This window comes from Nannospalax galili, unplaced genomic scaffold, assembly GCF_000622305.1.
Source record: "Nannospalax galili isolate Female #2095 unplaced genomic scaffold, S.galili_v1.0 scaffold1640, whole genome shotgun sequence".
In the NCBI taxonomy this organism is placed as follows: Eukaryota; Metazoa; Chordata; class Mammalia; order Rodentia; family Spalacidae; genus Nannospalax; species Nannospalax galili.
This window is the reverse complement of record NW_008346098.1, coordinates 746,590-759,284: the sequence shown is the minus strand read 5'-3', so window position 1 is coordinate 759,284 and position 12,695 is coordinate 746,590. Positions and strand designations below refer to the sequence as shown.

At 39.2% G+C, this 12,695-nt stretch overlaps 1 protein-coding gene across 7 annotated transcripts in view; it reads right to left on the bottom strand.

Annotated features, from left to right (window-relative positions):
* Gkap1 (G kinase anchoring protein 1) overlaps positions 1-12,695 on the bottom strand; it is a 102,012-nt gene that overhangs the window by 64,478 nt on the left and 24,839 nt on the right. For 6 of the 7 annotated variants that reach the window (XM_017800480.2, XM_017800481.2, XM_017800477.2 and 3 more), the window contains exons 4-5: positions 8,526-8,603; positions 4,272-4,395 (exon numbers count right to left, since the gene is read on the bottom strand). In XM_017800480.2, coding sequence (XP_017655969.1) covers positions 4,272-4,395; positions 8,526-8,603 — 202 coding nt within the window. The remainder of the gene's footprint in view (positions 1-4,271; positions 4,396-8,525; positions 8,604-12,695) is intronic. The other variant, XM_017800479.2, reaches the window with a different exon arrangement.

The following is a 12,695-nucleotide window of genomic DNA, read 5'->3' as shown; positions in this document are numbered from 1 at the left end:
CTATTGAGCATTCAGCCTTAAATAAGACATCTGCATCAAACTTAACAATGCTCAGGAAATAGTGGGTAGAAAAAAAAAGAGAGAGTGGGGAGGAGTGCTGTGAAATGCTGTCTTCTGAACATGACATGGCCATTGTACTCATGAACTCACAGCAGCTGTGGTTACCTGAACAAGATTTATGCAAGATCAAGCCAGTCAATAATTCCAGCATGGAAATCAGAGGGTCCATGAGTTTCCATCTCTAGTTGAGGAGCCATTGGCAACTGATGGCTGTTAGAGGAGTGGGAGTAACTGTTCTTCAGGACTGTGGACTCTGATAGATAGCCTGTACTTATCTAGGCAGCACTCACTGGGCTCAGTGGGTTATTAAAATAGACATGAAGGTGGGAGGAGCACATGCCAGGGACAATGATCCAGAACATATGGGAGGGGGTAATTGGGGATGGATATGACCAAAATATATTGTATATAAGTATGAAATTGTGGAAGAATACTTTTAAAAATATGCCTTTAATCCCAGCACTTGGGAGGCAGAGGCAGGCAGATCTCTGTGAGTTCAAGGCCAGCTGGGGGCTACAGGGAGACCCTGTCTCAAAAAGAAAAAAAAAAATCCGAAATGCTGAAAGTGCTAAGGGAAAACACTTCAGGATATATATACAGGCAGGAGGTTTTTTAATAAAAACCAAATTGCATAAGAAATAACGCCAATACTGGCCAGTCAGATTACATGAAATTAAAAATCTTCTGTACAGGGAGATAAACTATCAATACTGTGAATAGAATGGGAGAAAATCTTTGTCAGCTATACTTCAGATAAGGGGTACTATCTAGAATACATATCAAGAAAAGAAAATTTAAACATAAAAGACCCCAAAACTACCAATCAATTAATGGGCCAATTATGAACTGATAGGTTTTTTTTTTTCTTTGTTTTCTGAGACAGGGTTTCATTATGTAGCACTGGCTGGCCCAGAACTTACTATGTGAACCAAGATGGCCTCAAACTCACCGAGATTCACCTGCCTCTACTCCCTGAGATTAAAGGTATGCACCACCACATCTGGCTTTGAACTGACAGTTCTTAGAGAAGAAATATAAACATTCAATAAGTACTTTTAAGTGTTCATTAGCCTTCAGGGAAATCCAAATTAAACCTCACTGAGATTCTATCTCACCATAGTTAGAATGGTTCTATGAAGAAAACAAATGGCAACAAATGGTGAGGATGTAGGTAAAGAGGAACCCTTATCCATGGTTTATGGGACTGTAAACTGCTGCAGTCACTATGGAAATCAGTGTGGAGGCTTCTCAAAAAACTAAACGTAGAACTACCATATGGCCCAGCTAGATCATTTTTGAGCATATGCAAAGTGAAGTAACCCAGGCTTAAAAAGACAAACACTGCATGTTCTCGCTCATATGCAGATTATAGCTTCTACTTTTTACACATGTATACTTATGTGAAAGTATGGGTAAAGGCCAGAAACTAGAAAGTGGTCCATGTAATTGGAAAAAAAAAGAGGCTTAAGTGACGGCCAGGGAAGTAAGAGAGCAAATGTGATGTGAAAGTGAAGGAAGAGTACTCGAGACAATGAGGATGAGGGCCACGGAGATGGAGAGGAGTGGAAGGAAGCATGAGATTCAACCAAAACTAAGTATGCCCCAGCACTTGGGAGGCAGAGGCAGGTGGATCTCTGTGAGTTCAAGGCCAGCCTGGTCTACATAGTAAGTTCCAAGACAGCTGGGGCTACAGGGAGACCCTGTCTCAAAAAGACCAAAAAAAAAAAAAAACCACTTAAGTATGCATGAAAATGCTACAAGAAGTTTGCACTAATTGTATAATAAATACTTAAAAAGTTTACTTTATGTGCTAATTGAATAATACTTAAAAAGAGAGATGGGAACTTAAGAGATGATTAAGCCATGAGGGTCCTGTATAGGATGAGTTTGTTACAGAACTACTTCCTCTGAATTGAAACATTCCCAGAGGGAAGAGGGAGACTCTGAAGATTCTGGAAGCTAATTAAACCTAAAGATCCACAAAGCTCATCCCTGAGGTTACATAGGCAATAAACAATTTTTGGGTCAGAGGAGCCTCTGGTGGAGCTCCCTGAAACGTGGGCAGGGAGCACCAGGCATGCAGCTCTCAACAGCTGTCACCCAGTATACTGGATAGCTTTAGTGTCAACTTGACACACCTGGGTTGAGGGAGCCTCAATTGGGGAATTGCCTCCATAGAACTGGCCTGTGGCCATGTCTGTGGGGCATTTCTTGATTGTTGAGTGATGTGGGAGGGCCCAGCACACTGTAGGTTGTGCCACCCCTGGGCAGGTGGGCCTGTGTTGCATAAGAAAGCAGGCTGAGCAGGGGCCAGGGGAGCAAAGCAGCATTCCTCCATGGCCTGTGCTCCAGCTCCTGTGTCCAAGTTCCCTCCCTGAGTTCCTACCTTGGGCTCCCTGATGAACTGTGACCTGGGAGTTGTAAACTGAAAAAACCCTTTCCTTCCCAAGTTGGTATTGGTCAGAGTGTTTTGACCAAGAAATGAAGAACAAACTAAGACAGAAATTGGTACCAGAGAGTGGGATATTGCTGTGACAGACCTGACCTTGGTGTTTTTGGGAGGACTGTGGAAGTGTTTGGAACTTTGGGCTGGAAAAGCCATTGCGTGCTCAGAGTTTGTTGCTGAGGAGCTTAGAACAGTTATGCTGAAAGAGTTGTAGACAATGGAGGCCTGGCTTGTGAAGCTTCAAATGGAAGCAGAGACTATCAGCGCTATTCATGTGAGACTTTGGATTGGATTCTGGTCAGCTGGGGCTGAAGAATCAGCTGTGATTAAGAAGAGACCAGAACCTGAAGTAAAACCTTTGTTTTACTGGGACAATTGATGCTGGTTAGCTGGGGCTAAAAAATCAGCTGTAAGTAACAAGAGACCAGCATCACTGAGGTGAAATCTTCTGGGAGGTAATTTCTTCAGGATCAGCACACAGAGGGGACCCGCACCTCTATTTCAAGCTGGAAGCAGGACTTGGTAATGTGTAAGAGTCTCCTGCATGGTTCTGGTGTTGAAAGCGTGAAGGGGTCAGAGAGAGCAGCTGAGGCTTGGCACTCTGAGAGGCCAGGAAAGGCCATAGGTGAAAGTGCAGCTTCAGTTGCAGTGAAGATCCCAGGATTGAAGGGGTCATGGAGAGAATCTGAGGCTTTGCATCATAAGAAGCAAGACGAGGCCATGGGTGAAGGTATAGCCTCAATTTCAGTGGAGACTCCAGCTTTTTGGAGATGCCAGGACAGTAGGACGACCACCAAGGACAGCAGTAGGTGTGGAATGGAGCTGGCTTGGGTCTGTGAGACAAGCTGTGTGCTGTGGATGGCAGAGTCAGAGAAGTGGAGCTGCCAGAACCCTTTGGAGTCCAGAAGATCGTGAGTGAATCCCAGATGTCCAGCCTCGGGCTACTTTGTGGACTTTGGTTTTGCTTAGGTGTACCCCATTCTTCCCTTTGAAATAAAACCGTACTTGTTTTGGATTTTACAGAAGCCCACTTTTAAAAGAGATGATGGACTTTTAAGTGTTTGGATTTTTTTAAGGACGTGTGGAGCTTTTAAGGTTGTACTGTCTTATGTTGTGATATTAACATCATATCTTGGGGATGAAAATTGGAAAGGTTATGGTTTAATAGTGTTTGTGTGTCAAGTTCACAAGGGGTCAATTGTGCTGGAAAGCTTTAGTGTCAACTTCACACACTTGGGTTGAGGGAACCTCAATTGGCAAATTGCCTCCATTGGCCTGGCTTGTGGCCATGTCTGTGGGGCATCTTTTTGATTGTTGAATGATCTGGGAGGGCCCAGCCTACTGTGGGTGGTGCCACCCCTGGGCAGATGGGCCTAAGTTGTATAAGAAAGCAGGCTGAGCAGGGGCCACGGGAGCAAGCCAGTAAGCAGCACTCCTCCATGGCCTGTGTTCCAGTTCCTGCCTCCAGATTTCTGCCCTGAGTTCCTACCTTGGGCTCCCTGATGAACTGTGACCGGGGATATGTAAGCTAAATAAACCCTACCCCATAAGTTGGTAGTGGTCAGTGTTTTATCACAGCAATGAAGAAACAAAGTAAAACACCCAGGCTGGGTGGGCTTTCTAGGGATGGCAGCTGTGGAAGAGTCACCCATGTTCCTGTAAGTAGCCTCTCATCAAGCTTCTGTTAAGTAACCCTAGAGATCTGGATAGTTTGTCAAGCATGAAAATGGTTCTTCTAGAGTAAAAGATCATGTGTATACATTACCTTCACATTGAAAATCTTTTAGTGACACTGTAAGAGGTTTGTCTTTTCCCTGATGATTCTTTCTTTTATCTTTTTTATATATAACTTTTGGCTGAGTTGAAGGATTTTCAGCATTTTCATAATCCTAAAAAGAATTACAAACAATAACTAAGTTTTGTTTATAAAGTATAACATTAACTTATCAATTGGTAATATGCTTTTAATGATTTACTTTTAAAGATAAAAGGCAAAAAAAACTGAAAACAAGTCAGTCAAGTTTTAAAAAAACAAACAAAAAACCTATTTATTTATTGCTCGTCCTTGCAGTTAAAAGTAAAAATATTATGACTTAGTTTATAGCCCACCCCACATTGCCAACTTATTCTTCTCTTCAGAACCAAGTTTAAAAGAATATTCTATAGTCAATTTCCAATCTTATTCCACTGAAATGTGGCTTCTGTTGTTCTTTGACACTAAAGTTGAGGTCAACCTCCTATGAATTACCAAATCAAAAAGATAGCACTTTCTAAAACCAACTCTTGGTTTTCTCAATATATGACTCTTAAGTTTACACTGATGCCTTCTTTACCCTTTTTTTCTTTTTTGTCTTTTTGAGACAGGGTCTTCCTGTATTCCCAGCTGGCCTGGAACTTGCTATGTAGACCAGGCTGGTCTTGAACTCAGAGATTTGCATACCTCTGCCTCCTGAGTGCGCCACCATGCCCAGCTTCCCCCCCTCCCAAAAAGGCAGCTTCTAAACTACTGGCTCAGCAATTCAATTAACATGAAGAATATTTAAATTACATTTTCAGCATTTCTTTGCTGAGGTAGGTTCTGCTGCCATTAGGGCTTTTCTTTAAAGCAGCTACACAATTTTCAGGACTGCACTACATATTTAAGCTCTTGGTTTTTGGGAGGGGAGGGGGTCTCAACTCTGGTTCCTCGTGATTGGGCAGCAAGCACATTAACCATTAAGCAATCTCCCCAGCCCTCACCTTATTTTGAATAAAAACAATTATCAAACACAGAATGAATAATGAATAAACAAAATGCTTGGAAATGCTGTCCATTCTATAAATTTGTGTGGGGGAAAAATGTAGCTTTTGTCCACAATTACCCATTCTTAACCTGCTCTGCTTTGCTCACACTTGTATACTTTTTCAATCTCAAAGTTTGAAGTTCTACTTTCATACTAATGAATTCTGTACATACAGAGACTCAGCAACAATGTTACAAGCATCTCCACACTGTTTATTTTTCAGCTAGCTACTCTGCCTTTCCCACCTGATCCTCTACAAAGAACTGTTATTGCACCTTCTACACAGCTGTCAGTTGTGCAAAACCTCACCATCCTATTTTCCTACATATCTTATATGCATATGAACTATACAGTTTCTAGGTCTTGAGTTTTTCTGCTAAATATCTCTTCATTCTTTTGTCTTTGTACTTTCTGTAATTTGCTCAATCTTCTTTTGCTTGGACATAGAAATAGTTTCTCATTTTAGTCCCTCAATCCATCTTTTACACTGCTACACAGTGAGTTTCTAAAATAAAAACCTGAAGTCAATCTAAAAGTTAAAACACCCAGTACTTTATAAGAGATAAGGCAATCCCAATACATGAGGTCCTTTATATCCTATTTTTCTATCCATATTGCAGGCATATCTAGAACCCTAAATTAAGGTTTTTCATATATGCCATTGCTCTTTCACACCTATCTTATGTATGTGTATTCCATGAGAATACTTGCTTCACTCTGGTCTACTCTGAACAGCTAATAAATCTAGTAAAAGTTGAATAAATCTGTTCTAAAAAATCCATCCGCAACAAAGGCACAGAGAAGTCTGTTTAAAAAGAAAGTCTCAATGTATTATGAACAGATAACGGTCAGTAGTCTATATTGTAATCATTTATTTGCATGTCTCCTTCTACCAAGCTCAATGGCTGAGGCCATGTCTTTATGTCTTTGTATCATATGCCAAGCACAGTTTATCTACTTAAACATTTGGTGAGGGAGTAATAGGATAGAAAACACTGCAACTTTTCTTTCTTTTTTTCTGAGGAATTGTTTCATGCTGTAGCCTAAGCTGGCCAAGAACACACTATGTAGCCCAAGCTGGCCTTGAAATTGTGGCAATTCTCTTGCTTTTGTTTTACAAGTAGTGGGATTATAGGCATGAGCCAATGGATGGCTCAGACTTTATTTATTAGAAAAAATTCATAGGCTAGAATAATTATGGAGGGTGTGTGGGAATGGCTCAGTCAGTAAAGTATTTGTTGCACAGCCAGGAGGATCTCGGTTCAATTACTGCCTACTACTCATGTAAAAATTTTAAAAAGCTGAGTGCATCAGTGTGCACCTGCAATCCCAGTGCTGGGTTGCAAAGGGTAAGATAGGAGGCTTCCTGAAGCTTGCTGGCCAGTCAGTCTAGCTGAACTGATGAGCTCCATTTTCAGCAGAGACCCTGGGTCAAAAAACCAAATGGAGAACGACTAAGGAAGATACTCAATGTCAACCTCTGTTCTCCCCACACACGTATGGGAACCCACATATTCATGTAACATGCACATACATGAATGCATATACACCAAAAAAATCCTAGATAAATGAAAAAATAAAAATGATTTTATTAAAAATGAAAAAATAAAAATGATTTATTTAGTGGAATACTGCCTTATAAACTTAATGACTACATTAACATCATCACAAAAAAACTATTCTTTGCAACAAAGGCTTTCATTTAAGAGCCATTATTGTCTGATTTTAAAAAAAATCAGTGTTCTTTCTGGGGTTAGAGAGACAGCTCAGCAGTTAAGAACACTGGCTGCTGTTGTAGAGGACCCAGGCTTAATTCCCAGTACCCACATGGCAGCCAGCAACTGTCTGTAACTCCAGTTCCAGGGGATCCAACACCCTCTTCTGACCTCTGCAGGCATTGCACAACACAGGCGCACTTACAAACATGCAGGCAATACACTCACACACATAAAATAAAAACAATTATACATAAAATATATTTCTTTAATCAATGCTCCTGGGTACTAGGCCTATGAATTTGGCAAAGAAACAAGGGCTGGGAATATGATATTTCATTAATATCATTTACTCCTACAAAAGTTAATCCTTTTAGCTTTAGAATCACAATATGTATCTAACAACAACCAACCATTATTGTATGATAATATTGTATTTGATCAAATCTTATGTACTAATTCAGAAATAAATGAAGACCTTTCCAAGAATAGCCTGAAAGTCCCTATATCCACTTTTATAATACTTTTTTATGTAAGTGGATTTTGGTTATAGTCATTCTTGATTATTTAGAATATAAGGAATGAGGATATGGAAAATAAAGCTAAAATATATACTATACACAGGACACATGATTGGCATTTTTACTCTTTTTTTATCAAATTTTAAGTAGCAAAGTCATCTACTATGGATTTTAATTCCTCTCTTCCTTTCATCTTGGATAGAGGCACTAGGGTACAGTAACATGACCAAAAAAGCCTTAATCATAATAGGGACCAGTCATGATCAACCACTGAGCCATCACAACTTGAATGAATCTAGTGAACAACAACAACAACAAAAACTCAATAAATATTAAGGATTATAATGCCAGTTAATCAAATCTCAATTTACATACAAATGTTCCTGTAGTCATAGCTATACAGTACACTTCAACATATGGCCTAATAGCAATGCTCAGTGATAAATGCTGAATGTACAAGAACAAATTCTCAGAAACAGTCTCCCACTTACCGTAATTATAGCATATTGCTGCCAAAAAAAAAAAAAAATCTTAATGGATTCTTGTATATTGAAGAACTCGTATTTACTGAGAAGTTTAAATCTGCTTTGGGGGTGGGGAGCAATGCTAAGGATAAAAGCCAGGGTCTCATAAGACAAGCAAACACTCTACCACTGAACTTCATCCATAGCCCCTGTTTTTATTTTATTATTCATTTTAAATTAAAATAATATGGCATTTCTTGCTTTCTTTTTTTTTTCTTGTTCCCTCCATCCTGACTGGAGGAGTCCTAAACACTGTAAGTTGTCAGACATAGCTTGGTTCATGTACATCTGTTTCCTCAAAATGTAAGTAGAAACTTGATTTTTTTTTTATGGTCCTAGGGAATGAATCCAAGGCCTGACACTAAGTTACATCTCAGCTCTGAAGGAGAATGTTTATGTAAAATTCACGAAGGTTTGCCCTAAGCTTTGACCACCTAAAAGTTCTAAAATGCCTAAATTGATAAATTTGTGAATACCTTTTTGTGTTCTTCATACTCTAATTTACTTAGCAGCAATGCCTTCTCAAGATCAGCTTCAAACATTTCAGATGTCAGCTAAAAAATAAAAGTTTCACAGTAAACATAGCTTATTATGGAGGCTAACAACCATCCATATCATACCCACAAAATAACTATGATATATGATTATACAAGAAAAGAAAACAAGTATATTTTTAATTGATTAATCTTTATTTTAAATGTATGAGTGTTTTGCCTGAAAATTTAGAGTATATCCTCTGACTCTGAGAATGATAAACATGTAAGTGTACCTGTGTGTGTCATGCAATGCCTTGCAATGCCCATGGAAGTCAGAAGAGGGCATTGGATCCCCTAGAATTGTAATTATGGATGGTTGTTAGCCTCCACGTGGTGCTGGGAACCAAACTTGGGTCCTTTGCAAGATCAGTCAGTGCTCTTAATGTCTCAGCCAGGTCTCCAACCCCTAAACAATTATAATCTGAATAAAAACAATTATCAAACAATTATCAATTCTTCTAAGTTATTTAACTAGGCTATACTAGAGAACCCTATATTGTACAAAAGCTACAAAAGCATAACTTTCTATGTCTGAGATTTCTATTTCCCCTTTCAATGTATAACATATAACTTTAACTCTAACTTTAATAAAAAATCTTACAAGTACACAAACACTGTAATAAATGCCAAAGACAGCATCCACTTGGGGCATCAAAAATATTAACAGTGATTATTACTGAAAAGTATAATACTAAAAAATGACTTCATAAGCATTATTAAACATATCATTCCCCAAATGTAGGAAGATCCACAGATTGGAAATTTTAAAGACAGTGACTAATCTCTTTCTGTATTCCAGGTATTCCAGAAAAATTTGGAGTATATCCTCTGACTCTCAGAATGATAAACTATATGCTCTCCTCATACTTCAACCATCCAACATTGTGTTTAAACACATGTTCTGCATCTCTTGGTTCCTCTTCACTTAGTCTTACCTTAACTTGTGTTTTCTCTTTTTCATTTTTCATATGTATGTACGCATGTGGTGCATGTTCTTGTATGAGGGTGTGCACACAATGTGTCTGCATATACAAATGCTGTATGTGGAGGCCTGAGGTTGATATTGGGTATCATCCTCTATCACTCTTCTATCTTATTCATTGAGGCAGGGTCTCTCAATCAAACTCAGAACTTGCAGATGTAGCCAGTCTTGCTAGCCAGTCCTGTCTCTGCCTTCTGGAGCTGGAATTACAGGCAGGCCACCACACATGCCCAGCATTTCTGTGGGTTCTGGGGATCCGAACTCTTGTTTCTCATGATTGGGCAGCAAGCATTTTAACCATTAAGCAATCTCCCCAGCCCTCACCTTAACTTCTTACAATCTCACTTTCACCAGTCTCCAAACTATACTCCATCTCCTAACTGCCACATAGAACTGCAGCAAAGTTGAGTGGGATTTATCAATGGGAATACGGTGGCCGTGCTTGCAGATACATGCAAGAAAATGGCAAAAAACTTGAATGCGGTGGCCCCCATTGTTTGGTAGAGAGGACTGCCAAATTTTCAAAGTTCCAAGTCAGTCAGCCCCACAGTTCCAGTTTCCTTCTGTTGCTGTGATAAACACCACGACCAAAAGAAACTTGGTGGGGGGTGCTTATAATTCCAGGTACAGTTCATCACTGAGGATGACTACCCTCAATGTTCCTGACTTGGGCAGGAACTCAAGCAGGAACTTGAACAAACCATGGAGGAATGCTGCTTGTTGGCCTGCTCGCAGGCACCTGTTTAGCTAGCTTTACAGGTAGGTAGGTAGGTAGGTAGGTAGGTAGGTAGGTAGATAAACATTTTTATTGAGCTTTTTAAATTTCATACATTTCCCAATCAAATCCAGACCCCCTCCCCCATCCATGCTTATCCCCATCTCCCCAACAAACCCTATGAACTCTGTCATACATGCTAAGTCCTATTCACTCAGGTGTTTGTATCCAAATGCCCTTCAGTGTAAATATGTCCATTGGTGTCTAATCAGCCAATCCAGTGGTTGTATGTAAGTCATACTCTCCCTCACCCAGCAGCAATCAGTCTCAAATACCTCTCAATCTAGTGCTGGCCCGCCACCTATTTCTCACCTCCCCTTTGGGCCCTTGTTTCATTGAGCTGACATGGTTCCACACGATGCCACCACTGCCACAGGCTCACATGAGCAAGCCTCCAGTGGCCTGGAAGCTTTTTTTTGTATTTTTGAGATAGGGTCTCCCTGTAGCCCCAGTTGGCTTGGAACTTGTTATGTAGACCAGGCTGGCCTCAAATTCACAAAGATCCACCTGCCTCTGCCTCCCTAGTGCTGGGATTAAAGGTGTGAGCCACCACACCCAGCTTAGCTAGCTTTCTTATACAGGCCAGGACCACCTGGTCTGTGTAGAAGTGGTGCTGCCCACCAGAAGCTGGGCCCTCCTGCATTAACAATCAAGGTAATACCCCACTGAAATGCCCACAGGCCAATATGATCTTGGAAATGCTTAAGTCCCTTCTCACTGACTCTAGGCTGTGTCAAATTGATAATTAACTGGGATAGCTACATAGCAAGACCTTGTCTCAGAAAGTCAAAAAATCAAAAAAGAAACAAGTTTTTTAAAAAGCTGCAAGCTGCAACATGACAGAAGTACACATGCTAGATTTGAGTACATCTGTGTCTATGTATGCTACAGACATCTCTTTTTCTCCTCTCCAGAATCCCTCCCTTCCTTCATTACTTTAAATAAACTATTCTGGTATCCTTTGATTGAATAGGACAGCCAAGCATCCTAATCATTTTAACACACCATACAAACACACCAGTTGTGATCACCAGCAATGACAAGTAGGGAACAGAAATCAAAAAAAAAAATTTTAACTTTCCTAGGAATTCTATTTGGAGAGAAAAGATATAGCAAATAAGGTTTAAGATGACAGCCCTTGGAAAGTGATGCCCACTAGTTCTTTTCTCTTGAGTGCCCCAGAATCTTAGCTTTCATCTTTCCTAAGGCCTAAACTTTCAAATTTTAATTACCCTGCCAATAAATTATTTTTGCCTGAGTTGTTAAGAATTGTTTATATTGCTAAATGATTAAAAAATATATAGACTAAAATAGAAATGAATTCCAAAAGGAATGCTTTAAAAAGGGCATCTTGAAAACTAAAAAACTGTTAATACTAGACACCACAAACTAAACCTTTTCTTTCTAACTGAAGCCATCCCTTTAAAAGCATTTTATCTAGTCCTATGCTGAGACCAAAACACAGCAAAAAAATTAGGTTTACACACAAAAGTACTAATCTAACACAAAAAATACAACTGAAATTGAAATGGTAAATAAAGTTATACATGAAAATCTAAGTAAGCCCACAGTAAACTGTACATTTTCTATATAACTTAAAAGAACTGAAGATTAATTCAACTCAAATAATTATCAGGAAAAATGAACTTTTTAGAACTAAATTATTATACAGAGAGTAAGAACAGTAATAAAGTAAAAAGGTGAGATCCATGTTATTGCTACATTAAAGAAAAGGAAGTTTAAATTTGTTTCTATACCTAAACTGAGTATAAAATGTTTCCTTACAAATTAAAATATGATCCTTGGGCTGGAGAGATGGTTCAGTGATTAAGAGCACTGACTGCTCTTGCAGAGGACTAGGTTTGATTCATAGCACCCACATGGTGGCTAACAAATGTCTAAAACTCTAGTTCCAGGGGATCCAATGCCCTGTTCTGGCCTCTGTGGGCATCACACACACTTGGTGGACTTACACACATGCAGGCCAAACACTCATACATATAAAAATTTTAAAAACACTCATTTACATTAAAAAATGATGATCCTAACAAAGAAAAAGTAACAAATCTAAGGTTATTCTGAACAAAGCTGGTAAATTTACTCTAATAAACCATACTGTAAACATTTAATTATGGGAAGGAAATTCGAGATTATTTCTAATTATATTGTATATTTGGATTGATATTACAATAAGCGAGTCAGCAGAACAGATTAGAAAGTTTGGAGTCTTGCCAGATACTGTTATTTTCCACATTAACCCACAGAACTTAAAACGTTAAGGTAGATTATTCTAATAAAACAATAAACATTAAATGAGATCAAACTTTTTTAAAGTGAAAACAAATAGGGTTTT